The 24237-nt window shown below is 39.4% G+C and overlaps 13 protein-coding genes across 13 annotated transcripts; 8 read left to right on the top strand and 5 right to left on the bottom strand.

Annotated features, from left to right (window-relative positions):
- The first annotated feature begins 62 nt into the window (after positions 1-62).
- Positions 63-2455, top strand: V1514DRAFT_334234 (dual specificity protein phosphatase). The gene is made up of 5 exons (XM_066928190.1): positions 63-285; positions 336-502; positions 560-652; positions 730-920; positions 977-2455. The coding sequence occupies exons 1-5, from the start codon at positions 228-230 to the stop codon at positions 2034-2036; spliced, it is 1569 nt and encodes a 522-aa protein (XP_066782264.1). The 5' UTR covers positions 63-227; the 3' UTR covers positions 2037-2455.
- A 970-nt stretch (positions 2456-3425) lies between these two features.
- On the top strand, positions 3426-4037 carry V1514DRAFT_273534 (uncharacterized protein; the record flags this gene model as incomplete). Its single annotated transcript, XM_066924835.1, has 3 exons — positions 3426-3694; positions 3748-3878; positions 3943-4037. Coding segments are annotated over 3 exons (495 nt in total), but the record flags the coding sequence as incomplete, so codon positions are not given.
- A 51-nt stretch (positions 4038-4088) lies between these two features.
- Positions 4089-4953, bottom strand: V1514DRAFT_334230 (mitochondrial 54S ribosomal protein bL28m). Its single transcript, XM_066928189.1, has one exon. The coding sequence runs from the start codon at positions 4916-4918 to the stop codon at positions 4187-4189; it is 732 nt and encodes a 243-aa protein (XP_066782262.1). The 5' UTR covers positions 4919-4953; the 3' UTR covers positions 4089-4186.
- A 120-nt stretch (positions 4954-5073) lies between these two features.
- On the top strand, positions 5074-6384 carry V1514DRAFT_309506 (DNA-directed RNA polymerase). Its single transcript, XM_066925749.1, has 6 exons — positions 5074-5232; positions 5291-5340; positions 5402-5523; positions 5585-5735; positions 5802-6094; positions 6163-6384. Exons 1-6 carry the CDS (start codon positions 5138-5140, stop codon positions 6283-6285), a joined length of 834 nt encoding a protein of 277 aa, XP_066782261.1. The 5' UTR covers positions 5074-5137; the 3' UTR covers positions 6286-6384.
- On the top strand, positions 6371-8126 carry V1514DRAFT_334225 (mitochondrial carrier domain-containing protein). The gene is made up of 9 exons (XM_066928188.1): positions 6371-6494; positions 6566-6708; positions 6766-6859; positions 6918-7034; positions 7093-7141; positions 7203-7242; positions 7299-7680; positions 7730-7794; positions 7848-8126. The coding sequence occupies exons 3-9, from the start codon at positions 6793-6795 to the stop codon at positions 7893-7895; spliced, it is 768 nt and encodes a 255-aa protein (XP_066782260.1). The 5' UTR covers positions 6371-6494; positions 6566-6708; positions 6766-6792; the 3' UTR covers positions 7896-8126.
- Positions 8045-12536, bottom strand: V1514DRAFT_309500 (uncharacterized protein). Its single transcript, XM_066925748.1, has 3 exons — positions 11147-12536; positions 9414-11092; positions 8045-9346 (listed from the first exon to the last, which is right to left on the bottom strand). Exons 1-3 carry the CDS (start codon positions 12435-12437, stop codon positions 8180-8182), a joined length of 4137 nt encoding a protein of 1378 aa, XP_066782259.1. The 5' UTR covers positions 12438-12536; the 3' UTR covers positions 8045-8179.
- Positions 12537-12694: 158 nt separating this feature from the next.
- V1514DRAFT_334215 (cytochrome c oxidase assembly protein CtaG/Cox11-domain-containing protein) lies at positions 12695-14257 on the top strand. Its single transcript, XM_066928187.1, has 6 exons — positions 12695-13346; positions 13397-13455; positions 13519-13604; positions 13652-13688; positions 13749-13968; positions 14034-14257. Exons 1-5 carry the CDS (start codon positions 12760-12762, stop codon positions 13853-13855), a joined length of 876 nt encoding a protein of 291 aa, XP_066782258.1. The 5' UTR covers positions 12695-12759; the 3' UTR covers positions 13856-13968; positions 14034-14257.
- On the bottom strand, positions 13868-14905 carry V1514DRAFT_353420 (GrpE-domain-containing protein). Its single transcript, XM_066929538.1, has 2 exons — positions 14834-14905; positions 13868-14778 (listed from the first exon to the last, which is right to left on the bottom strand). Exon 2 carries the CDS (start codon positions 14772-14774, stop codon positions 14070-14072), a length of 705 nt encoding a protein of 234 aa, XP_066782257.1. The 5' UTR covers positions 14775-14778; positions 14834-14905; the 3' UTR covers positions 13868-14069.
- A 146-nt stretch (positions 14906-15051) lies between these two features.
- Positions 15052-16111, bottom strand: V1514DRAFT_334211 (Inositolphosphorylceramide synthase subunit Kei1-domain-containing protein). Its single transcript, XM_066928186.1, has 3 exons — positions 16025-16111; positions 15853-15961; positions 15052-15794 (listed from the first exon to the last, which is right to left on the bottom strand). Exons 1-3 carry the CDS (start codon positions 16043-16045, stop codon positions 15286-15288), a joined length of 639 nt encoding a protein of 212 aa, XP_066782256.1. The 5' UTR covers positions 16046-16111; the 3' UTR covers positions 15052-15285.
- Positions 16112-16213: 102 nt separating this feature from the next.
- On the top strand, positions 16214-17507 carry V1514DRAFT_353418 (P-loop containing nucleoside triphosphate hydrolase protein). The gene is made up of 3 exons (XM_066929537.1): positions 16214-16336; positions 16409-17031; positions 17106-17507. The coding sequence occupies exons 1-3, from the start codon at positions 16250-16252 to the stop codon at positions 17455-17457; spliced, it is 1062 nt and encodes a 353-aa protein (XP_066782255.1). The 5' UTR covers positions 16214-16249; the 3' UTR covers positions 17458-17507.
- On the bottom strand, positions 17492-18528 carry V1514DRAFT_368806 (mitochondrial 54S ribosomal protein uL16m). Its single transcript, XM_066929919.1, has 4 exons — positions 18371-18528; positions 18248-18307; positions 17923-18179; positions 17492-17867 (listed from the first exon to the last, which is right to left on the bottom strand). Exons 1-4 carry the CDS (start codon positions 18414-18416, stop codon positions 17556-17558), a joined length of 675 nt encoding a protein of 224 aa, XP_066782254.1. The 5' UTR covers positions 18417-18528; the 3' UTR covers positions 17492-17555.
- A 30-nt stretch (positions 18529-18558) lies between these two features.
- On the top strand, positions 18559-20187 carry V1514DRAFT_127854 (uncharacterized protein). Its single transcript, XM_066924440.1, has 2 exons — positions 18559-19908; positions 19963-20187. Exons 1-2 carry the CDS (start codon positions 18596-18598, stop codon positions 20045-20047), a joined length of 1398 nt encoding a protein of 465 aa, XP_066782253.1. The 5' UTR covers positions 18559-18595; the 3' UTR covers positions 20048-20187.
- A 697-nt stretch (positions 20188-20884) lies between these two features.
- On the top strand, positions 20885-24199 carry V1514DRAFT_127856 (kinase-like domain-containing protein). Its single transcript, XM_066924441.1, has 5 exons — positions 20885-20952; positions 21050-21761; positions 21826-22076; positions 22133-22486; positions 22554-24199. Exons 2-5 carry the CDS (start codon positions 21269-21271, stop codon positions 24039-24041), a joined length of 2586 nt encoding a protein of 861 aa, XP_066782252.1. The 5' UTR covers positions 20885-20952; positions 21050-21268; the 3' UTR covers positions 24042-24199.
- The last annotated feature ends 38 nt before the right edge of the window (positions 24200-24237 follow it).

Below are 24237 nucleotides of genomic sequence, written 5' to 3'. Positions count from 1 at the left end.
TGCTGTTGCTCGACGCCAATCCGCGTGACATTTACAACAATTTTTAGGCGCCACATAAACAAATCCTACCAACTGCAAGCACCCTCAACGGGCCAAGTGTATTATATTTGACGATCGTTTGAACGATCAATAAAATTTTTGAACAATTAAATTATTTTATAATAATTTTTTGCTCTTCTTGACAGTACTAATAACAGTAGCTAAATTGTCATCAATTCTCTAGAGTCATGCCAACTCATGGATCTCCTCGGCGATCAAAAATTCCTACAATTGAATTCTTGAAGAGTATGTAAAATAAGTTTGAAGAAAATAACTACTTATGGGTTTTTTTTTAGATCGTCTTTATCTTGCGTCATTTGACACTAGTCCGGCAGATACTGATACTGAAGTTCATTTTACAATTGACGACTCTCTCCCATATAATGCTTTTCATCATGATTTTGGTCCATTACATATTGGTCACTTGTATAGGTTTGCAGTTACATTACATGAGATATTAGCGGTATGCAATTTTAATTTTTAATTTTAATTTTTTTTTTTTGTATTAACCTCTCTTTAGGACGAGAACAATAGAGATCGGTCAGTCATATTTTATTCACGAACAAATCCGAGATCCAGAGCAAATGCTGCGTGCGTTCTTTGCTGTTATATGGTATGTTTTTATAAGCTCATGCTTATATTTTGTTTTTATTTTTGTTCAATTTTGTTATTTTTTGCTAATTCTTTTAGGTCTTGATCCAGTCTTGGCCGCCTCATCTTGCCTTGGCTCCAATTGCACAGGCAGAGCCGCCTTTAATGCCATTTCGAGACGCTGGGTATTCTGTTGCTGATTTTACTCTTTCGGTACAAGATGTTGTGTATGGCGTTTGGAAGGCTAAAGATAAGGGTTTACTAGACATGAGAGAATTTGATTTAGAAGAGTAAGTATGCTTTATGCTATGGCATTGTGAAAAAGCGTCACTAACACTTGCTGAAGATATGAAACCTACGAGCGGGTAGAAATGGGTGATTTCAATACTATACCACCACATTTTGTTGCATTTGCTTCTCCACAATATTCCAGCTCGCTCGAGATTAGTCCTCATAAATTTCCAACTTCAGTAAGAAACGTAATTGACTTTTTCATTCAAAGAAATGTCCAGTTAGTTGTACGGCTAAATTCTCCGTTGTATGATAGCCGCATATTTGAAAACCGAGGAATTCGACATGTTGATATGATTTTTGAAGATGGCACCTGTCCTGGGCTTGACATGGTTCGAAAGTTTGTTGGTGCTGCATCAGATGTTATCTCTCGTGGTGGCATGATTGCAGTTCACTGCAAAGCAGGTTTAGGCAGAACCGGATGTTTAATTGGTGCTTATCTTATTTATGCATATGGATTTACTGCGGGCCAGGTGATTTCGTATATGAGATTTATGCGGCCTGGTATGGTAGTTGGACCTCAACAACATTGGTTATATCAAAATCAAAATGAATTTAGGGATTGGCGTTTCACGATGGCGTTAGGCAGTCCTATGCATGTTTTATCTGGATATAGGCCATTGGTTCCGCTTGATATAATTGAAAAGGAATCTTCCAGTCCGCGTACTCCTATCAGGAATATTTTGGGAGAGGTTGAGAATAATGCGTCATTACCAGCCCCAACTCCTGGCCAGCCACGTAAATCACCAGGATCGTTAAAATCTAGACATGCATCGTTCCAGACTAATGATGCTGATTCATATGCAGAAGTTGATGAACTTATTGTGGCTAAGGTGGACGAGAACCAAGAACGCGATATTCTTAGTGTAAGGAAAACACGATCTACCAGTTCTTCTCCTTCTAGTAGACGAAGTGTAAGTTATTCAGCGGTAACAACGACGACTACGACTTTAACAACAACTATTGCGTCTCAGAATGCAAATAGAGCGAAGGCATCTCGAAGGATTAACTCCGGACAAATTACGGTTGATAAACTTCGAGGTGCATCTACAGGTGGAATTCGAAAAGCTAGCGGTAGTGCGAAGTCAAGCAAAATTAGAACTTTTGCTGCTTAAAGAATATATGTATTCATAAGATACCACAGTATGCAATGTTAAACAATCGGCCACAGCTATTTTTACAGTTTTGAATTTTTTTTTTCTTTAATGGCCAACCATACACTTTTGGTTTCTCTTTTTTTTTTGTGTTGACTTTGTGGATTTTTGTTGCTGTAATTGTACATTCTATGGTGTTTATTGTTTTGTTTGAGAAGATGTTTTTAAAAAAATTTACTTTAATGTTATTATTACTTTGCAATATCTTTCACTGATACAGTGTGGACTGACTTGTGACTGACTAGTAGTAGCCAAATTGGCTGAGATCTACAGTTATCTCATGAAAACTATGCCAATAAGTGTTCATTACATTCTACCGAACTTGCACGCAACTTTATTAACCTAAGAGTCACTTTAATATTGAGTTAATGTAATTTCACCTAATGTGAAACAGTAATGGAATATATATTTCATATATTTCTTGTTTTCTTAGATAAGGCGCTCGAATAGCCAATGGGTACAATGAGATAACGTGCTTGTATAATTAGAGATTTTGATCAAACCGTATTGCAATTTGACTCTGGGCAGAAAAATATTATAAAAAAATAAAAAAAGCTGCTTTTCAGCGGATAAGTCGATAACGGGTTATGAAAAAAAAAAGAAGGTCCGGGTGGGACCTTTGCAAAAACATGTATTGTCAAAAAAATAAATCGAAATTCTATCACTTACCGTGTCTTACAAGAAATCTTTTATGCCATTTGACTTGTGTGTGAGTTAAACCACATAATTAAAAATTAGAGATGCAATCTCGCAAGCCATAGCATAGCCTGCATCTGAAAAAAAAAAATATTGATTGGTTAAATATAGTTAACCAATCGCGAATATTTAAGTGAAGCGGCTCTAATGTATATATATATAGCACTAAACTATTTAAAGTTTCACGATGTTTACTCCTGAATCACTTCAAAATAACAGAAAGAAAGGATTATTAAGGCTCGACCATTTCTTTGCCAAATATAGAGAATTAAAAAGTTATGAGGTCACCCTTATTTTGGTTAGTAATATTGCTGTTTTTGGTCAGATTAACATTGGCTGCGGTTGATTCAGATAATCTGCTGTTGGAACGACTGGAGCGCGATGGTAGGCTGCAAGCACCGCTTAATGAATTTTTTTTTCAAGAAATTAACGAGTATAGTTTTATTAATTAATCGAAAAGATGAAGACTCTAAGTCGAGCACCTCTTTAAGAACTACGAGTTCATCGACAACTGAGAAATCAAAATCAGCAAAAACAACAAGTGCGTCTTCTTCAGCTGCCGTCACCAGCGGAATCGGTCAGCCGATTGGAGACACATCGACTTCAGTGTCTTCAAAATCTTCTGGTAGTAATAGTGCTTCTTCTTCTTCTATTTCAGTAGATCCTAGATCACCGGCTGGTGGAGTGGCAATGGTGACGCCAGCACTTACTGCATCAAAAACCTACATTCGAATTGGCGACTATGCGACCTTCTCCTGGAACTATACCAGTTTGATTGTCAGTCCTTCCGCTGTCAATGTGGAAGCCTACTGCAGCATGAATGATTATTATTATCCAATAGCTGAAAACTTGACCATTTCTCACAGTAGTGCTGTTTGGGATACGGGAAACTATCAAGGATCAGCCACTGTTCCGTTATTAACGTGAGTGTCTACAAATTGTTTTAAACCTCCTGCACAATATTGATATTTTATAGTGCCGAGTATACTCTATTTATCTATGATTCTTCATCAGACCCATCTGAAATTGCATCTGCTGGTCATCTTGGTCCTTTTGACTCGCTAAGGTTCGGAGTCTACTCCCCACAAGCGTATACTCCGCTTAATGGTATGTTCATGATTATGACGACATTCTTATTGTTTTTTATATTGGAGTCTAATAATTTGCGTAGATTTCACTTGTGCCACATGCAGTGCAGCGATATCATTCCTTGACCCGCTGGTTCTTCGTGGAGCGCTTATTATGACTATTGTCTCGACTGTTTCAGCTGCATTCTTAATGTTTATCTAAGTTTTTTCTTGTTATCTTTATAATTATTTTTTTTTCCTAATGAGTCTCAATTTAATTATGATCTATAGTTAAAAATCGTTACATTTGTATCTATATGCACAATATCAAAGTGTAAGTCCAAAACGCTAGTTTGTGGATGCCAAAAATTTTGAAAATGCCTTCTGCTTCTTAATTTCCCTTAATTCTTTTTGCTTGCTATTCTCTTCTGAAACTTTTTCTGCTTGCAGTTTCTTGGCCGTCTGTTCGTTCTTGGCAGCCGGTTGAGCAGCTACAACGTAGCTAGATCGCTTTCGGCTGATAATGTTCAATTTTAATTTGCGTTTATCAATTTCTTGCTTCCTCAGCAGAATCGCATATCGCATTCTCCAACCTCTTGGTCCAATCTCTTTGATTCTAGCAGCTTTATCCTTGGTAAGATAGTTGTCAAGGCCGCCTTCATTTTTTATCGATCTTAAAACACTTGCCACAACCTTCAATCGAAACCGAGATTTAAGAGTCTCGCTGTACAAGGTGGTTTGCATAATATTCGGTAACCAGTTTCTTCTCTTCTTGTTTCCTTCCTCCGACACCTGATTACCGAATTGAGGAACTTTACCACCGTATAACCCAAAATTTGATTGAGCAAAAATTTGCGAATCACCGTACGGGTACGGCGGATACTTTATCCGTCTTCCAGTTCTAAGATGCTGTTTTACCCAATAGTGATTGCTCGCTGCCGGAGTGCGCTTGACTCGCCTTGTTATGACATTGTTATAAAGCCGATTCATGCGAGCACTAGAACTAAACTGACGCACGTAGTTGAATGACAGCCCATTTCTTAAAATGTTGGTTAAACGAGTAGTCGTGATGAAATGCATTGTTGCCAATCTGACCCACTTTCGTACGAGGTTCCTGTTGGCCTGGTTTCGCGGAAGAACGAAAATTTCAACAAGACGCGAAGTTTGCAGCCCCAACCCTGGCAGGGTCATTATACACATTTTGATCAGCGCTTGGAATCCATAATCATCTAGATACCTTGCAACGACGTACAAATTAATACAGGATTAGATTTTATTGGAAGGCCTGCAGTTTTAAATATGGAGTATGATGCTAAGCCGGAGGGACCACAGGTGACAATCAGGAAAGCCGGCAAAGAAAATGTGGACTTCGTTCTCTCGAACGTGGACCTGGCGTATGTGGATCTTTTTTTTAATTGTTTTATTGAGCACTCTGACAGATTGTTTTTATAGGCTTGCCAACTCGTTACGACGAGTAATGCTTGCGGAGATTCAAACAATAGGTATAGCAAGAACCTAGATTTAAAACGAGAATGTGTCATATTAATTTAGTCAATTGCGTAGCCATTGATTTAGTGGAAATTGAGATTAATACATCAGTTTTAGCTGATGAATTTATTGCCCACAGACTGGGACTTATTCCGTTGGATTCAAAGAATGTGGAAGATCTGCTTCGATTCACGAGAGTATGACTGTGATTATTACAAAGAAAAGAAATTATGAATTTTAAAAGCTTACGTTAGTTAGGATTGTGATTGCGATCAATACTGTGATAAATGCTCTGTGGAGCTAACGTTAGATGCTCGCTGTACGACAGATGGAACCATGGACGTGTATACGAAGGACTTGGTCGCGCATCAGAGCCCGGACGTGAGTTTCGGTAGACCAATAATAAACGGTAAGATAAAGATCTTGATGTAACCTTTATTTCGTCAGAAGAAAATATTAATTGCTGTCCTACAAGATCGAGATGGACGTGGAGTTTTAATTTGCAAATTACGGAAGCATCAGGAGTTACGGTTGAAGTGTATTGCTAAAAAAGGAATAGCAAAAGAACATGCTAAATGGTCACCAACGTCTGCCATTGCATTTGAATACGATCCATGGAACAAGCTGCGGCACACGGATTACTGGTTTGAGGTTTCTTCGGAAAAGGAATGGCCGAAAAGTAAAAATGCTGACTGGGAAGACCCACCGAAGGAGAACGAGCCATTTGATTATAATGCGCAACCAGAGAACTTTTATTTTGATGTCGAGGTACGTTCGTTTGGTTTTGCCATCTTAAAGATGCATTCATCTTCGGTTAAGCTAACTTACATGTTCAGGCGGTTGGCTCACTTCCACCCAACGATATTGTGACACAAGGTATTAAGGTGTTACAGGAGAAGTTGGCACTAATCTTGAATTCATTAAAAGAAGATGACATGGACGTCGACATGACTGTGTAAAAATATATATTGTATAAATAACAAGCCGTCTTATGTAATTGTCCCGGGGCATTTTCCCCGGAATTGTAAGATAATTTAACGATATCTACAAGATCTTCATCCAATTTTATGTTACACACCTTATCTGTATGGGTGGGTGATTTTTGGTTCAAAACAATGAGCATCGATAATACCGTAGCTTTGAAAAAGCCGGTTGCTAATCATTATCCGTAAGCGTTGTTCATTCGATATCTTTTCGTGCAAAAATACGCTAATTCGTCGAATCCCGAATCCACTCCAGGTTTTGGTATGGAGGTCAGTTGTGGTTCATGAGCATATAAAACGAACGAAATAAAGAAACAACATGAGTGACACTATTGTTCAGTCGTATTCTGACTTGTCTACTGTTTAGGTTTCGCAAGTGTCGTGGCAGCATGTGTCACGGTAAGGTTTTAATGTCAAGGAATGCAGGCAGGCATATTAATAAAACGTTTTAAAAAGCACCCATTAGATTTAGCGAAGGTTCGCATGCAGACAGCTGAGGAGAGGGGGAGAACAATGCTTCAAACATTTGTTCATATCTATCATAAAGAAGGTCGGCGCGCTTGGGTGTGTGTATCTTGTAGTGCTGCGCTGACACTTTATTAAATCAGGATTTTTTGCCTTATATAAAGGGCTAAGTGCTAGCCTTTTAAGGCAAGCGACATATTCAACAACCAGATTTGGCTTATATGAAAAACTGAAAGATTGGGCAACCGTTGGTAGTGATTGTAAGTTTCTTTTTCAGAATCGCGGGTGTGCATCGTCGCGCGCTAACGATTCAATTAGCGACACCGCCAGTTTACGTTCTTATACCGATGGCTATAACTGCGGGATGGTAATATATTGATTGTACTATATTGTTAGTTTAGTCTACTGACTCAATTGCTCGTTCTAAGGATTGGCGGCGTGATTGGAAATCCAGCAGATATTGTGAATGTGAGTTTTTTCTTTCAAAAAAGCACATTGTATCAGGTGTTAATACTCGTATTCAGATTCGCATGCAGAACGATTTATCTCTCGACCCACTTCATCGTCGAAACTATAAGAATGCTCTCGACGGATTACGAAGGATGTGTGTTGAAGAAGGTCCGAAATCATTATTTCGAGGAGTGGGACCAAACACGACCCGTGGCATATTGATGACTGTTTCGCAAATGGTTTCATACGATGAGTTTAAAAAATTAGTGGTTAATGTGGGAGGCATGGATTCTAAATCTACTGGAACTCACTTCATCTCAAGCATACTTGCCGGACTTGTCGCCACTACTGTATGCAGTCCGGTTGATGTGGTGAAGACTCGAATTATGAACTCCAGAGTCAGACACGTGCCTGCATCAGTAATCTTGAAAGAAGCTGTAAAGCAAGAAGGGATTTGTATGTGTGCCTTTTATTATTCTGCAGATTTATTTTAACGTGTTACCAGTATTCGCATTCAGAGGTTGGCTGCCATCGTTCATCAGGCTTGGACCTCATACTATTGTAACTTTCGTACGTATACCTATCGCCGTTTTTAAAAAAACTAGCTTACTCACTGGAATTAGATTGTTTTGGAACAACTTAAGAAATACGGTATTGGAGCGAAACATTAAGTTGAGCTAGTATCATATGAGTGCATATGGGCGTTGTGCAATTTTTTTAATTTTTTTTTTAAATTTAACTTGGGTAGAATTATGTTTCTTGATGAGCACAATGGGACATGAATTGGACATATAAGGATGATTATTGTTAACAAAAAAAGTAAAATTCTATAATCAAGTGAACTATATTTTGAATTATGTACAAAGCTATAAATATAACGACATGAGTTTTACCTTTCCATACCTCAAAACAACCAAAATAAAACATGTTGAATAAAAATTAAAATGCATACTTTTTATGAGAAAAAATAGAGACTGTGACGTAGTTTTGAAACATCAAATTTCCCCTTAGAAGGAACTTCAGGAAATGTTAACGGAATTGTCACTGTAATAGATGGACCAGTGGATTTATAAACTTGAGCGTTGTTTGCAACAAGTTCTTGATCTTCCTCGTTTTCTTCTTCCAATGCTGGTTCTGTTATTCCTTCATCAATCGCACTTGATTCTTGAAGACTACCATCTAAACTTTCCTTCTCCTCTTCAACAGACAACGTCTTCTCTCCTTTCTTTTCTCGTTCGATATTTCTAAGCGTGTTTTGGATAATCAAATCCGAGTTCACATAAACTTCATTTTCGGTCGACTTCACATGTTTGACAACAGACACATGACGAGGAAGCGGTGCAAGATTCTCCAGTGGTTCGTTGCCAAGGATTCCAAGCGGCGTAACCATCTCCTCGCCTTGCTTTCTTAATTTTGGATCACTAGATTCAAGCAATTTCCGTCTTTTCTCCTCGACTTCAACCTCATCTGACATGTTGATCTCTCTTCCGAGCTCCTTCTTAAACCGCGATCTCCAGGCAATAATTTGCTTGGCAACGTCACTTTGCTTATTAATCTTAGCCAAAGTGTAATAATTTTTGTATCTGATTTCAAACTCTTCCTTGAGCCTTTGAATTAAATCACCTTCATGAAGTTTAATAAATGCGTCACGTAAAATTGCATTCATACGATCAATATCGCAAGCGTGCGTCCAGTATGAATCATGCACAGCAGCAAATGTCAACCCGTTTCGTCCGCATGCAAGAGCAGAAAGAAGCATATGAGTAGCATCTAATGAGTGAATAAAATTAGGCGGAAATGCTGTCTCCTGTTTTCGCGCATTGACCGGGTGAATCAAATAAGGATCCGAAATATAAACGGTTTGAAGGTTTGTATTAACTTGCCTCCTCACTGCTGCTCTGTATGGCTGTACAACGGGAAGCCCGAGTGGACTTGTCCAAACCACTGCATTCATACAAGAAGAACCGCTTCTTGATGGGCTTTCCAGATTCCCAACATCAGATGGCATTGACCTTGCAATTTTTTTCGCGCACTCTCCAAGCCAATCTTGAATCAAATGTGCTCCATTAAACAAATTGCGAACAACAGAGAAAACAAGTCTGGTTAAGTATGACGCAGCGTCCTGTTTGAAAAAAAAATAAATTAGAACAATAGCCTGATAATCAAATCCAATCTGCACGACTACTTACCCAAAGTTGCCTCTCTGGAATTTTTTCTAGTTCTTTTAATCGAGACAAAATCTGTGCCCTGGCTCCAATGAAAGTAACACCATATACATTCGTCATAACAGATTGCTTAACAATCTTTCTGGAAATTAATCCATTAACTAACTCTGCGGTTTCAACCCCATTTTCAAAATCTTTCTTTACAATCTCTGCGACTTTGTCAGACACATACGTATAAATATCCTGTGGCTTGTCTGAAGGATCTAAATTGACTTGCTTGGCACCTTCCATGTCCCCTCCAAGAGCAGCATAATGTTGAAGGCCATTGCAAGTACCATCTTGCTGAATCGGAAGTCGCGACTTGAATTCTTCCGGGTTAGGCGATCGCATCATTTCTGCAACTTCAAAGCAAGCAGCAAGTGCCTGCCATGGATCACTTGCTTTCATCCACCATCTTCTTCCTTTTAATGGATTATCAGCAGAGTCAAACACTTCGTCCATTCTGGTGTCAACATATTCAACGCGCGATTGAAAATCTGCCTTGTCATAACCGCAGACGTTAGCAAGATGAATTTTGAGCCACTGAATTCCTCGTTTACCAACTGGCTTGGCTTCCCAAAATTGCAGTAATCCACGACACATGTCATTACCAAGATGGTTCAAATGTGGCGGAATCGCGTAAGCTCGTCCTCTGAAGTCAATATTGTGAGGGAAATACATGCGTTCTCCCAGATATGCGCGAGAAATTTCAAGTTTATAATTAACATCACACCGCTGCGAGTGACTAACCCGTCGAAGTTGAAGCAAGTACTTGCACTTGCGCGCCCAATCACGGCGTTCAAGCGGATCGGCGTCATTTGCTGGCTCAGGTGGAAGTTCATCTTTTTCATCGAATTTTTTGGGAATATCTAGAAATTCTTCACCGCTGTTCCACACTGTTGACAAAACGCGATATACTTTTGAATTGATTGCCCAAGCCGCAGCTCCAAGAATATCTAGGGCTTCAAAAACTGACCCAAGATCATTCCTTCTGCACGCTTCTTTGAGGTATTCCAACTGTTCAGCTGAATCTTTTGTTCTCATAAGAGAAACTCTGTTATAGTGATATGCTCCTTCACGCCATGAAACCCATGGCTTAGGCTTTACAAGCATCGGAAGCGCTTGGGGATGCAAAGTACCGGTTAAAGGTTCATCGGAAATTTTCTTGGCAAACTGAGGGTGAATCTTCAAAACGCCAATTTTCATACCATTAGAGTATTGATATTGATGAGTGAGTGCTGGCACATTATTAAATATTCTTTTCTTCGTGATAGGTTCAACAGCCGATACTGATATTTGAGCAACATCAAGCAAAATTGAAAGTAAGGCCGAACCTAATTCAGCTTTGATATCATCAGGCCAATCAGGTCTCCAAGAACCTAAAGATAAATCGTCTTTATTCTTTGTTGCCCTGAACAACGATCTACGATATCCAGTTTCTGTTAATAATTCGGATTTTCCAACAGTCTCGCGCTTTAATAACTGCTCAGAATTGTATTCGCGTTCTACTGCACGGCCAACAGAAAGAACTGCTCTCGCAGTTCTAATACCAGCGGTAACACTACCAGATGAATGAAGTTTAAGGATTTCCAAAATTGTGATTACGCTAAGCTTCTTTGGATCAACCAATTTTATATATGGTGCATATCGATATCTAACTCCATCTAATAAACTAGTCAATAAAGAGGAGTCGGGTATAAAAAAACATTATGACACACCTTCTGAGCTCTCTGCGGGACCAACGTTCTTTTGCTTAAATTTTTCTTCCAATTGCGAAATTCTTTGAAATTCAGACTGCAATGCATCTTGAAAGGCAAGATGCCATTCCCAAAGGTAACTATTGATTCCTTTTAACGGTGCATTTCCTAAAGGCGCTAAGGTTTCGTAATCGTATTTCCATTTTTCTCTAGCATTCTCTAAAACCAAAGTTTCGATTGCAACTTGTCTATCCCTATTATAATCTTCAAAGGCTTTTCTATATTTTTCTTGATCTTCTTTCGGCAGTTTACTAATTTGTTCTTCAAATCCTAAAAATCCATCTGTTGATGCCTTGGCTTCAGAAAAAATTGGCAATTCAGGACGTTGAGCAGAGACTATGCCGCTGAGTGCGTTTCTGAGAAGTTTAATCCCCATTGAATCAACTGGGGTGAGGGATTCAAATCCTGGTTTCTCGACATCCGGAGGCAATCCTTCCAAAATACTCTTTGCTGACTCTCGAGACAGTCGTTGAACAATCTCTTCCGAACTCATGTTGCGCGTAGCTTGCTTATTAGCAATATCCTGGTCCCTGTTGGAATTCGACCCTTTAAAGAAAGGTATTAGTGCATCATTGGAAACACCGACTTCGGTGGCAACAAGCTTGATGTCCGAAATGTCTAAAATTTGTCGAAACCGAAACACATTTTCGACAGAAATATGGTCACGAATCATCATGCTATTTATCGTTTTTATTGTCGATTTAGATATGGTGTCATCAGCGATCGAACACGCACCGGCAAGCAAGATTGCATACGCCTCGTCGTCAATAAACGCTTCGCTGAGGTTTGCCTTAAAATGGTTTATCCATTTGATTGACTTGCTCAAATCTCCAATTTCAATATCTTCCTTGACGTAAGCACGAAGAATATTGTTTCTGGCAGCAATGAAGTCACTATGGGGAAGGTTGTCGACAGATCTTGCGAGAATCGTCTCCGCACGTGCCAGATTGTTGTTCAGACTCAGAGCCTCAATCAGAGAAATTGCATACTGCGATGACTTAACCCTGCCCTTCTTGATTAACTTGTTATCAACGTGCTGTTGCATAACATCGTCAAGGATAATGACATCTCCTGGCGACTGACGATAAGTTATATCAACTTGGTGAGCTGGATCTGCTTGTAAATTTATTGGTATTGAATTGAACCTCTCTGAACTTGTTTGCTGTCCATCCGCAATCGAATATCGTGGACCAAACGACGACAGATGTCGCAGTTGATACAGAGCCCTTCCTCGTCTGGCAACTGAGAGCATCGCCAACTGAAACAAAAAAAAATGCCAATAAAAAAACCACTGTCTTGCTCAAAAAAAAAAAAAAAAAAAAAGCAGAAAAGAAATACTTATGTATGTTTCTACCGGAAGGTGTTCAAAAAGAAAAAAAAAAATTTGAAAACTCCCAGCGGTCGATTACATAACATTTTTTTGCACTTAACATCTACATTGACCACGTGACTGCGGCTAGCTATAATCAGTTACAATAACTAACATTCGTTATTTATATATTAGTTATCGTAAAACGCAACAGAAGTTGAACATAAATTACAAAGAGGAAGGAAATATATGTGCTGGCAACAAAATGTTACTGCGAACTAAGTTTTGCATGAAAAAATTTTCAAATGGATTGTTCCCACGTAAAATAGTTATTCATACTCGAGTTAAGCCATCCAGTCTACGGCAGTTTTCAGTGGCACCATTTCTTTATGCACAGGAGCCGGCCAGGTCTCAGGAAAGCAATAACCAGCGTATTAACATTCAAAAGAAGATGAAGGAATATGGTATTACTTTTGAGGATTTGAAACGAGAGCACGAACGGCAGGAAAGATACCGCAATCATACTGCAGGCTATTATACGGCATCTGTCATCATTGGCGTTTTGGCGCTCTCTTACATCTCTGTTCCATTTTACCGAATGTTATGTCAACGAACTGGGTGGGGTGGTACTCCTATGACAGATCTTTCAAAGATCACGCCAGATAAGGTAGTACCGGTCAAAACAGATCGAAAGATTACGGTTTATTTTGAATCAGACGTTTCCCGTACCTTACCGTGGACTTTTGAACCTTTGCAAAAACAAGTAACAATCGCTCCAGGTGAAACTGCTCTTGCATTTTTTAAAGCTACAAATACATCCGATGAAGATATTATTGGCGTTGCAACGTATAAGTAAGAAAACTTCTAGTTTTTATGAAGAGGTGTGATTCTAAGTCAATTAGCGTTACTCCTGGACAAATTGCACCATATTTCAATAAAATCCAATGCTTTTGTTTTGAGCGTGAGTAATGATTATTGAACGAATGTATGTGGTTTTTATTAATGCTTAACTAAATTCGATTAGAACAACAATTGCGCGCCAATGAGCAAGTGGATATGCCAATTTTTTTCTTTATAGATCCTGATTTCGATGATGACCCCTTAATGAAGGTGTGTTAATAAAAAAAAATTTTTTTTTAGTTATTGACGGCAAATAGTATATTCGTCAAGTCACTTTATCATATACATTTTTCCGTACGTTTGTTTTTTGTTCTGTTGCTGAATAAGTCAGGCTTGTGATACTAATTTTAACAGGAGCAAAGCCAAATAAGTTTGGAATATTAGAACCAGTCCCTGCATCAAATGGAGGCTCACCTGAACCGATTGGTCAGATCACGGTAACTGCTGATAGCAAAAGCTAGTAATAACGAATCCGTTAATTGTTGAACATGCGTACACTAAAATCTTTTGTACATGTGCATCATTTGTAAATAGAATTAATTTGAACAATAGTTATTACTATAAAACAGGAGAGGTGTGTATATACAATACAATTAAACAAAAAAAGACAAAAAATAATTGTACATATTTCATTAAAAGATAGGCTTTTATAATTCTGTATCACATGCTAAATATTTAGTCTCTTGACCTGACAACGCCAACCTTAGCAGCTCTAAGAACTCGGTTGTTAAGCAAAAATCCAGTTTGCTGAACGAAAAAAACAGTTCCAGGTTCTTTATCTGGTTGATCGACTTCGAATGTTGCCTCGTGCTTATGAGGGTCAAACTTTTCACCAATAGGATCAATTTTAGAGAGACCATGACGACTAAGAGTATGTTCGAGAATTTGCTGGGTCATCTTAACACCATCAAAAAGAGCTATTAATTCTTTATTTTCTTCCTTAATTTCTTCCGGGGTTTTGTTGCCTTCAGTCACGGTCGCCAGAGCGCGGTCCAAGTTATCAACAGAATCCAACAAATCTTTTGCGAACTTCTGAATAGCAAAATCTTTTGAATTCTGAACTTCACGTTTGGTAGTTTCTTGTAAATTTCTAAAATCAGCAACCTGTCTCAGGTACTTATCTTTCAATTCTGCGATGTCCTTATCCTTGGCCAAAATTGCAATTTCCAACTCTCCAATTTTCTTGTCCGAATCCGATTTTTGCTCGGCAGTACCTTCTTGTGCAGAAGCGGTCTCAGTTTCAGTGGCATAAAATCGGTAAGACATTTGACCACCTCTTGCGACATTTTGCTTAACCAGAGGTGAAACTGTAACTAAACGATGGGAATTTGATGCCGTGGCTGATTGCCGAACGAATGATGAAAGTGACCGTCTGAACATGATGCTTCTCTAAGTTAGATAAAATAAAATTATATCCATAATAAATGCCCATGACATACAAATTTATGCAAATACTAAATATATGTAATTGATACTAAATATGTAATCAAATATCAATTAGAAAGTTGTGGAAATTCATTTACTTTTTTAAATGCGCAGGTGCACATTGTTTAAAATTTGTTTAACATCACGTGCTCGCCACCACGCTAAACAACAAATTACCAGCATGTACGTAGGTAGATAATTTAAACAAAACAATATAAATATTAAAGTAATATTTGTTTGATAAATAAAATAAATTAAATTGAGACTATTAACTATACAAACTATAAAAACTACACTCGCTAGAATAGAGTGCATATGAGTGTTAATCCGTAGCTTCTATACCTCATTAACCTCTCCTCCGGCCCCATGTCATTAAAAGAAAATTATGCATTCATAAAACAAACAAAACAAGACTAAGAGCAAGTTCTGGCTAAAAAGTGCAATCGCCCCCCATCCAATTGTCTATCTAAAAGTCCTGATACTCCTCCAAAGCATGTGTCATGCGGCCTTTGCCTGCACGTGGACCTCCCCGTCGCCAGAAAGAAGGAGCGATTGACAAAAGCAAAAATTGAACTCGTTGAGAGCCACCTTCGCCGTTGTCGGCACGCAGTCCAGCCTTGCGAACCAGAGCACGCGCATAGCCGAACAGCACGAAGCAGAAGTACACCTTCAATAACAGAATAAACGTGATGATTGTGATTGAAAGTCCTCGTTCAGACGCCGTATCTAAAGTCTCCGTGGAAGAATCACCATCCTCTTGCTGCTTCACAACAGAGTCAAACTTTCGGAACCAGGATACGGCAAAATATATGGTAAAGGCCACATTTGCCAACATGTCCCCAAAATATACGTACGCATAAGCCACTACCGGAAGTGGATTTTGCCGGCGTACATTATGAAGAGCATACAAAAAGAATGGCAAAAGAACTAGTGAAATGATGTTCAACGCAAGCTGTGGGCCGGTAATAGGATGACCTAATGAATGTCAATTATAAGTCCTTGATAAACAAATAAAAACTAAGATAATTATTACCAGTAAAAATAGATAAGAGGCCGTATATTCCGCTAGCCTTGTTGACCACTCCAAACACCGTAATCAACTCGGCACCGGCGGACAACGGGATAAATCCCAAAAAGTATTGCTAGCACCAAAAGTTAAAAGCTGAAAAGACTCTAAACATTTTTGCAAATCTCAATAAACTCACTTTCGGGACTATTGAAAGCATTGCCGGATGCTAAGGTTGTCTCTAGCAAAAGTTGGATCCTGGTTGAACACAAGAGGTGAGCTTCTCTCTCCTCGGGCATAAAATGTGTATCAGCAAGTGACGTCCCAAACCCTTCGCGATGTAAGCAAAACGCGTCGATGTTACGCCTCGCAGTAAAAAAAATCACCAAAAGCACTCCTTCTATATCTACATATACAACACAATATGGCTCTTTGGGTGGATAAATATCGTCCCAAAACACTAGAACAACTCAATTATCATGGAGAGTTGTCTGAAAGACTTGCGGCTTTGGTAAGTGGTAGGTTGCCGATTTAACATGCAACACTAGGTCTAACGTGACGCGCGCCCCTGCGCGAGGATTAGGCGTCGTCCGAAGATTTTCCTCATTTACTAGTATACGGGCCTTCTGGTGCAGGAAAGAAAACTCGAGTGGTTGCTACGTTGAAGGAACTCTATGGCCCGGGTGTCAATAAGATCAAGGTGGACGCGCGAGTTTTTCAGACATCGTCCAGTCGCAAGTTGGAATTCAACATTGTGTCAAGTAATTATCATTTGGAGATTACGCCGAGTGAAATGGGAAACAACGATCGATTGATTATTCAAGAGTTGTTAAAAGAAGTAGCACAGACTCAGCAGGTTAATCTTTCAGCCAAGCAAAAATTCAAAGTCGTGGTGATTAATGAAGCTGACTCGTTAACCAGAGATGCCCAAGCAGCACTCAGGCGAACAATGGAAAAATACTCCCCAAATCTTCGACTGATTCTCTTAGCAAACTCAACATCTAATATTATTGCCCCAATAAAATCACGAACGCTGCTATTTCGCGTTGGAGCTCCGGCAATTGACGATGTGACATCTATCTTGTTAAGTATTGCAAAGAAAGAACGAGTTACCGTGCCGCAAGAACTTGCCCACAAAATTGCCACGGAAAGTAAACGTAATTTGCGAAAGGCAATTTTAATGCTTGAAGCGGTATACTCTCAAAAGTCAGTTGTCAGAATGCTTGAATATTGAAGATTTAAGCTAATTTTTTTTTTTTTTTTTTTTTTGATTGATATAGCGAAACCTTGACCGAAACTACACTTATACCACCGCCAGATTGGGAAGTCGTGATTAATAGTATTGCCGACGACATTATTCAAGAGCATACCGCTGCTAGAATTTTAAAAATAAGAGCGAAGCTTTACCAATTACTATCTCATTGCATTCCGGCACAAGTAGTTTTAAAGACATTATTATTCAAGATATTGCCCCGACTGGACACTGAACTTAAGCCAGAAGTGGTTCACTGGGCAGCATTTTACGAGCATCGCTTGCATCAAGGAAGCAAGGTAATATTTCATTTGGAGGCTTTTGTTGTAAAGGTTATGAGGATCATGGAGACTTATTTGATGGGCATGGATTTTGACTGAAAACCACAATTGTCCTAATATATATAAAAAAAAATTAAAATAAAATATAAAGAAAGTATTCCATTCTATATATATATATATATATGTACAATATTTTACTAGGGACGGAAGTGAGCGAAACCCTGCGTGGATGAAAGCTTCTTCACATAATAAGCCAAACTCGGATTCGTATCCTGCTTCTCAAACGCATTCTCCGCGACAGGAGTAGGTACTTTTTGAAATCCAACAACATGGCTGTCGGATTTTGCAGTCACGACTTCATATTTGCCGGGTAGCTTTCCCGCAGCTAGGCGTAGTGCTTCTCTAGCCACTTGCTCGTGAATGGGCCCACCAATCTCAATCACAATCTTTCCAGTGGGAATCCGAACAGCCCAATAATCAATTCCACCTTTTCCTTTACCCATACGAGTCTAACAATAAAAAAAAATTAGAAATGCAAAACAATTTGACGTGAACCATCCATACCTCGTTTCCTTTTGTGCAAACCATCACGTTCGTAACCTGCCGAGCGTACATTCGAACACCTTGTGATTGCAAGGGTCTGATAACTCTTAACATTACATTCTCTGCCTCGGTAAGTTGCTTTGCTGAAACACGAACTCCTTCGCTTGCTAATCTGATTCCAAAACTTCCAAACTCAAGAGTCGTTCCCTTTGACGATCCGCCGATGCGCACGGGAACTCTGCCTTTATGTTGTTTCCGAACTTTACTATAGTTAGGGGCTATAAGCAAAAGATCAATGTTAATAAATTTATTATAAAACTCGATCAACAAGTAATGCATCCTTTACCATATTGATGGCCATGTCTGACCTGTGATGTAAATATGCTGTTCGGTAACGACTCCACGGCTACAGTATTCCGGTTACTAAAAACAAATCAAACAAAAAAACGCTTTTGTATTTATATCATACCTGTCCGCCGAACAAACGCAGAAAAAAAAGTCCGCAATGGGTTCATTGTACGTGGTTATGTATGCGATGTGTGTTAATGTCGGGACCAACGTCGTGGCTTGCAAAAGCGGGTTTTGAAATTTCTCAGAGCTGACAATACAAGGGGTTTGTAGGAGGCGATGGAGGCCTCTTCCGTCAAATCAGGTTCTCGAGGAATAGAAAAGATCCTCACGATGCGCTTTCTTCATGTCCAGCATGAACATTAATATTCCAAGATTGAGGATAACTGTGTATAGGCAGGTCTTGAGTCCAAGTTTGCAGATTTGTTGCCGGTTTTCGTCGACGACCACAACAGCAACTGCAACCACAAACACAACCACCCAACCTAATATCAAGATTTTAGACAAAGACTATGAGACGGATCAATGGACCAACGTGGGACCGGCAATTCTGTCTCGGGTGCCGCGTAAACTTTTGTTGCAACCATCGCATCCGTTAAGCATAATTAAATCAATAATTGAATCTCAGTTTTCACACAAAGAATATACATCGTACAACAACCTTTCACCGATCGTGAGCACGTATGATAACTTTGATTCACTGAATTTTCCACAAAATCACCCTGGAAGGTCGAGAACAGATACTTATTATGTTAATAAAAATACGGTGTTGCGTACGCACACGTCTGCTCATCAAGCAACGGCCTTTCAAAATTCTCCCACGCCAGGTTATTTGATTGCCGCAGACGTCTATAGAAGAGACGAGATTGACCGATCACATTATCCTGCGTTTCATCAAATGGAAGGCGCTCGGACATGGGATTTAAACGAAAACACGGATCCACAAGAATTGGCACGACAAATTGATGATCTCACGGCGAAGATTCCTAGGACTGACATTAGAATTGTGGACGAGAAGCCGCCATTTCATGAAGGCAATCCGAAACAGGCACACCATACTGATGAAGTTTGCATCGCAGTTGGGAACCATATGAAACGAACACTAGAAAACGTTGTCACAGAGATTTTCAATAGAGCAAGTCTTGCCGCGGGGGAAAATGCGTCGAAAGAGCGATTGCAGGTGAGGTGGATAGATGCATATTTCCCTTTCACATCACCTAGTTGGGAGATGGAGGTTTTCTGGAATGGGGATTGGTTAGAACTATTTGGATCCGGAGTCGTACAGCAAGAAGTTTTTGACTCGGCTAAGGTGAAAAACAAGGTGGGCTGGGCCTTTGGACTGGGACTTGAGAGATTAGCCATGGTGCTTTTTGGTATTCCTGACATTAGACTTTTTTGGTCGGAGAATCCCAAGTTTTTGAGGCAGTTTGAACCAGGGGTTGTGAGTCATTTTAAGCCATTTTCGACATTTGAGGGTTCGACTAGGGATATTTCATTTTGGCTAGGCGACAGTCAACTTCACGAAAATGACTTTATGGAGATTGTGAGAAACAAGGCGGGCGACTTGGTGGAATCAGTAGAATTGGTGGACAAATTCACGAACAGGAAGACTGGGCGGACAAGTTTATGTTTTCGAATAAACTACAACGCTATGGACAGGTATGGATGCATACTTTTAGGAACAAGGATATAAAATATTAATAATTATGTTAGGATTCTCAAGCGGGACGACGTCAACGTGTTGAACGATCAAATTAGGAGCGAACTTCAAGCCAGGTTCGGTGTCGATATGAGATAAATCACGAAACTATTTCTTCTGGTAAAGATGTGACATATAGATTGTATTTAAATTTGTCATGAAATTATAGATGACTCTACATATTAAGTATTTCGATATTTTTATTTACGAGACTGCTCAGACTGCTCAGACTGCTCGGACTGAACGTAAAATCTTTATTAGTAAAGGGTGGTAAATCTTCGGGATAGGGTATATATTGGCTGAGCAACAAGTTGAACCAGAGCATATTTTAAGCTGGTGATCAACGGTACGTCATGAGTAGCAATGTGAAAGTGGCTTATGTATATTTTAATCATGTATAATGCAATAATTGGACTTACGACGGTGTACGTTATGTCGTACAACCACATATATCTAACGGCCCACACGCAGATGTTTCAAAGACTTTCAACATGGCATAACAAGTTGAGCAAGACCCTTCAGCACGTTATTCCAAAAAAAAAATACAAGAATAGCCCAATTCATAAACAAAACGTAAAAAATGGTCTTGTCTGTTCCGGAAGACAGGAGACTTCATCTGCCTATCTGCACAGCGGTTGTCACATCTAAGCCACATTGCCCCAGCACGTTAGTCAGCGATCACCTACTGGGGAACCTTCAGTCCATATCAGAACAGAACCTCACATCGTTGAGTTTTTTGTGATTATCTTTCGCTTCGGATTCAGACATTTGGTTTCTTTTTCGGTGATAATCGAAATCTGTGCCGAATCAGATCAGCCTTGCCTGAATCGGAGTCACATTCTGTTACTGGGCCGCGACCACTCTTATCGTCCGATCCCGCTCCGTTTCAAATCGTCCTTCTCAACGCCTTTTCCATTACACGCTGTGGTGGGCCTTTGATTTGGTTTATGATTTTGGTTACTTGCGCAAGCAGTATATTTGTTGGCTTATACTTGATTTTCTAGGTGTGTGTTGTACCTTTAACTGGGTTTTGTGATTTGATTCAGATGTGAATCAACAAACGCGCCGATTGCCGAACGTTTGCATGCTAATCACTTATAGATTTAAATCACCTCTTTCAACAAACAGCTTTTATTTGGTTTTATTGTTTGATTTTTTTTTTATGATCACATTGATCTAGTTTTCATTCATGCTGGCTTGATTTTACACTTTTCCCACGTTACACGATACTGAACATATCTGACTAATTTAAAGTTCATCACTTCCGAGTGAACTTTTCCTATACTCGATTTTTCTTTGTTGAGATTTTTTTGCTTAAGAATGGATTTTAAATCAGGATCTTATACTCCTGGTCGTCGTTCGCATGGGCAGGCTCAGCAGGGCTTACTGCCACAAGCGGAGATGCTACCGCCACCACCACCGCCACTTCAGCCTGTTTCTTACTCTTCACGCATTACTACAGGCCAAGACCAACTTTTAACTTCACCTGGAAGTTCAAGAGAATATAACGATTATTCACCTTTGAATGGCATTCACCCCCCTGCTGCATCACAATACTCACCCACACATTACATGGGCTCGTCATCTTATACCACTCCTTCGTCGTCTACTTATCAAAGTTCGCCAACTAGTGTTTATCGATCACAGTACGGTGCTACTACTCCAGTGCAATATTCATCAAATTCAACGTATTATTCTCAAGTATCACCCCTTCATGGCCACGTTAGTCAGATCAGTCAGACTTCTCCATATAATCACCAGTCACCCCAGCAACAGGGAAATTATAATGAATCTACTGCGCGGCAAAATTTAAGTATGTCTAGCCATTATGTTTAAACACTTTTTTTTTTTTTTTTTGATTGCTAATTTGATTGCAGTTCCATATAAGGCCGTGTCGAGTATAAATCAATTGCATCCATTGAATTATGATCACAGCGCCAGAAGGGCTAGTGCTGCCTTGATTTTATCTACTCCTTCTCCGAGTAATGCTCAATCATCGTTCGTATTTCAACAGCAAATACTGCCAACTCCGAAATTTAAAGTTGTGCATTCGCCTGCTGACTTGACTCCCAAAAAGAATTCTCGGCCGCTATATAGAAGGGTTAATCCTGATGGCGGATATGTGAGCGTAAGTTTTTAAAGGGAAAACAAAAATAATCGATTTCTAATAATTTTATATTATAGCCATTGAAAGCGTTAACCCTGAATATTCCATCGACATATAGAATATGTAATCCCTCATTTAAATACGAGTCTTCTCGAAATCCAAGACGTGTTTTGACAAAACCAAGTAAAGGTTGTCATAATAATGGGTTTGATAATGATAACAATGACTATATTCTTTATGTGAATGATATTTTAGGAGGTGGTGAAGATCAGCAACGGTATTTAATTCTTGACATTTTGGGTCAGGGAACTTTCGGCCAAGTTGTGAAATGCCAAAATCTGAAAACTGGTGACGTGGTTGCCGTCAAAGTCATAAAGAATAAGCCAGCATATTTTAATCAAAGCATGATGGAAGTTTCTATATTAGAGCATGTACGTTATTTGGTTTTTTTTTTTTTTTTTTTTTTTTTTAAGGTGGCGTCTGGACTAACAAAAGTAGTTGAATACGACGGTCGACAAAACCGATGAGCATCATTTGCTTCGATTAATGGACAAATTTATACATCGAGAACATCTATGTCTTGTCTTTGAGTTGTTGTCTAGTAACTTATACGACCTTATTAGACAAAATCAATTCAGGGGATTGAGTACAAATCTTGTTCGAGTGTTTGCACAGCAGCTATTGGACGCTTTATGCGTACTAAAAGATGCAAAGTTAATACATTGCGATCTGAAGCCTGAAAATATTTTGTTGAAGAACCTTGAGAGCCCGGCAATCAAGGTGATTGATTTTGGATCTGCCTGTCATGAACGGCAAACCGTGTACACGTACATTCAATCCAGGTTTTACAGATCACCAGAAGTAATATTAGGACTTCCATATTCGTCATCGATAGATATGTGGTCGCTGGGCTGCATTATTGCAGAACTATTTTTAGGTCTTCCTCTTTTTCCTGGTAATTCAGAATATGATCAATTATCAAGAATAGTCGACATGTTAAGCTTACCTCCAACATGGATGATTGAGATGGGCAAGAATTCGCCTGAATTTTTTGAGAAAGTTCTCGATGAGCATGGACGGAAGACATATAGATTAATAAGTATGGAAAAATATGCAAGAGCTCACAACACGCACGAGCAACCAAGCAAGAAATATTTTGCGGCTACAAAGTTTGCTGACATTGTCACGTCGTACCCCATGCCGAAGCGGAACATGAAGCCTGCCGATATTGAGAAAGAAATGCAAAACAGAGTACAGTTTATTGATTTTGTGCAAGGATTATTAAACATGAATCCGTTTGAGAGGTGGACGCCACAACAGGCTCGCATGCATGGCTTTGTCTCAAGTCAAAAGTATGCGCAATACAACAATACTAGTAATGCTCTCTCAACGAGATCTACGCATCTGCCTCAACAACAGCAACACGTGCCAATCAAGGCTAAGGATGACCGACATGAGACTGGGATTACTACGAGTTTTTATTCTAATCAGACTCCTACGCCGAAATCACATCAACAGCAATTGCCATACACATCTGAACGTCGCGCTGCTGCGGCAAATGCGACCGCGACTTCTTATTATGCGCCTGCCCAGCAGTTTCCAGATTCCCGTGCACCTATAGTACATTCGTCATCATCTTCAATCAATGCTAATACATACCCTTCTCATCATGGCATACAAGTTTCTACATCGAACAGTACCTCATATAGCTCTTCACGTGCCGGCCGGCCCAGAGCCACTACGATTGGCAACGTGGATCCGATTCCGCCTCAACTTCAACGAGCCAGTCATTTGATTGACCCGTTGCAGACGATCAGAGCACAGCCTTCTCCGGCATATTTCCCGCCGCCAGAGTTAGACCCGAATCATCAGCCAGACGATAACTCGGCGTTGAATTTATCGTCGTCAAAACGGAGGAGTCATCACCATGGCGACGTGATTCGAAATTTAGAGGACGGCTTGTCATCGCATAGTTATTGGTCTTGAGTTTGTTTTTTTTTTGTTTTTTTTTGGGAGAATTTTGGAGTTTTACGTAATTTTTTTTTATTTTTTTTTTTTTATTTGATTTCTTTTTCTCTTTTTTACATAAGATTTTTTTTTTTTTAAATCAGATATTGGGCGTTTTGAAATGGAAACTTGTAGGCGTGGAGTTTTGTTGTAGTCGATCAGCAAAAATACTAAG

This window comes from Lipomyces japonicus (assembly GCF_038497905.1).
Source record: "Lipomyces japonicus strain CBS 7319 unplaced genomic scaffold V1514scaffold_32, whole genome shotgun sequence".
In the NCBI taxonomy this organism is placed as follows: domain Eukaryota; kingdom Fungi; phylum Ascomycota; class Lipomycetes; order Lipomycetales; family Lipomycetaceae; genus Lipomyces; species Lipomyces japonicus.
This window is presented reverse-complemented; position numbering and strand designations above follow the sequence as displayed.

Bases quoted from the DNA above. Each gene is read 5' to 3' on its own strand.
- V1514DRAFT_334234 (XM_066928190.1), top strand. From the start codon at position 228: ATGCCAACTCATGGATCTCCTCGGCGATCAAAAATTCCTACAATTGAA. The intron at 286-335 runs GTATGTAAAATA...GTTTTTTTTTAG, and splicing joins TACAATTGAATTCTTGAAGA to ATCGTCTTTATCTTGCGTCA. The intron at 653-729 runs GTATGTTTTTAT...TAATTCTTTTAG, and splicing joins GCGTTCTTTGCTGTTATATG to GTCTTGATCCAGTCTTGGCC.
- V1514DRAFT_334230 (XM_066928189.1), bottom strand. From the start codon at position 4,918: ATGCATTTCATCACGACTACTCGTTTAACCAACATTTTAAGAAATGGG.
- V1514DRAFT_309506 (XM_066925749.1), top strand. From the start codon at position 5,138: ATGGAGTATGATGCTAAGCCGGAGGGACCACAGGTGACAATCAGGAAA. The intron at 5,233-5,290 runs GTATGTGGATCT...TTGTTTTTATAG, and splicing joins CTCTCGAACGTGGACCTGGC to GCTTGCCAACTCGTTACGAC. The intron at 5,524-5,584 runs GTATGACTGTGA...TACGTTAGTTAG, and splicing joins ATCTGCTTCGATTCACGAGA to GATTGTGATTGCGATCAATA.
- V1514DRAFT_334225 (XM_066928188.1), top strand. From the start codon at position 6,793: ATGCAGACAGCTGAGGAGAGGGGGAGAACAATGCTTCAAACATTTGTT. The intron at 6,860-6,917 runs GTCGGCGCGCTT...TTATTAAATCAG, and splicing joins TCATATCTATCATAAAGAAG to GATTTTTTGCCTTATATAAA. The intron at 7,681-7,729 runs GTATGTGTGCCT...ACGTGTTACCAG, and splicing joins TGTAAAGCAAGAAGGGATTT to TATTCGCATTCAGAGGTTGG.
- V1514DRAFT_309500 (XM_066925748.1), bottom strand. From the start codon at position 12,437: ATGCTCTCAGTTGCCAGACGAGGAAGGGCTCTGTATCAACTGCGACAT. The intron at 11,093-11,146 runs GTGTGTCATAAT...CTAGTTTATTAG, and splicing joins TCCCGCAGAGAGCTCAGAAG to ATGGAGTTAGATATCGATAT. The intron at 9,347-9,413 runs GTAAGTAGTCGT...TTTTTCAAACAG, and splicing joins TTCCAGAGAGGCAACTTTGG to GACGCTGCGTCATACTTAAC.
- V1514DRAFT_334215 (XM_066928187.1), top strand. From the start codon at position 12,760: ATGTTACTGCGAACTAAGTTTTGCATGAAAAAATTTTCAAATGGATTG. The intron at 13,456-13,518 runs GTGAGTAATGAT...AAATTCGATTAG, and splicing joins CCAATGCTTTTGTTTTGAGC to AACAACAATTGCGCGCCAAT. The intron at 13,605-13,651 runs GTGTGTTAATAA...GACGGCAAATAG, and splicing joins ATGATGACCCCTTAATGAAG to TATATTCGTCAAGTCACTTT.
- V1514DRAFT_353420 (XM_066929538.1), bottom strand. From the start codon at position 14,774: ATGTTCAGACGGTCACTTTCATCATTCGTTCGGCAATCAGCCACGGCA.
- V1514DRAFT_334211 (XM_066928186.1), bottom strand. From the start codon at position 16,045: ATGCTTTCAATAGTCCCGAAA. The intron at 15,962-16,024 runs GTGAGTTTATTG...TTTTGGTGCTAG, and splicing joins TGCTTTCAATAGTCCCGAAA to CAATACTTTTTGGGATTTAT. The intron at 15,795-15,852 runs GTAATAATTATC...GACATTCATTAG, and splicing joins CCTCTTATCTATTTTTACTG to GTCATCCTATTACCGGCCCA.
- V1514DRAFT_353418 (XM_066929537.1), top strand. From the start codon at position 16,250: ATGGCTCTTTGGGTGGATAAATATCGTCCCAAAACACTAGAACAACTC. The intron at 16,337-16,408 runs GTAAGTGGTAGG...CGCGAGGATTAG, and splicing joins CTGAAAGACTTGCGGCTTTG to GCGTCGTCCGAAGATTTTCC. The intron at 17,032-17,105 runs GTCAGTTGTCAG...TGATTGATATAG, and splicing joins GAAGCGGTATACTCTCAAAA to CGAAACCTTGACCGAAACTA.
- V1514DRAFT_368806 (XM_066929919.1), bottom strand. From the start codon at position 18,416: ATGAACCCATTGCGGACTTTTTTTTCTGCGTTTGTTCGGCGGACAG. The intron at 18,180-18,247 runs GTAAAGGATGCA...TTTTGCTTATAG, and splicing joins CAGACATGGCCATCAATATG to CCCCTAACTATAGTAAAGTT. The intron at 17,868-17,922 runs GTATGGATGGTT...TTTTATTGTTAG, and splicing joins TTTGCACAAAAGGAAACGAG to ACTCGTATGGGTAAAGGAAA.
- V1514DRAFT_127854 (XM_066924440.1), top strand. From the start codon at position 18,596: ATGTCCAGCATGAACATTAATATTCCAAGATTGAGGATAACTGTGTAT. The intron at 19,909-19,962 runs GTATGGATGCAT...TAATTATGTTAG, and splicing joins AACTACAACGCTATGGACAG to GATTCTCAAGCGGGACGACG.
- V1514DRAFT_127856 (XM_066924441.1), top strand. From the start codon at position 21,269: ATGGATTTTAAATCAGGATCTTATACTCCTGGTCGTCGTTCGCATGGG. The intron at 22,077-22,132 runs GTAAGTTTTTAA...TTTATATTATAG, and splicing joins CTGATGGCGGATATGTGAGC to CCATTGAAAGCGTTAACCCT. The intron at 22,487-22,553 runs GTACGTTATTTG...TAACAAAAGTAG, and splicing joins AAGTTTCTATATTAGAGCAT to TTGAATACGACGGTCGACAA.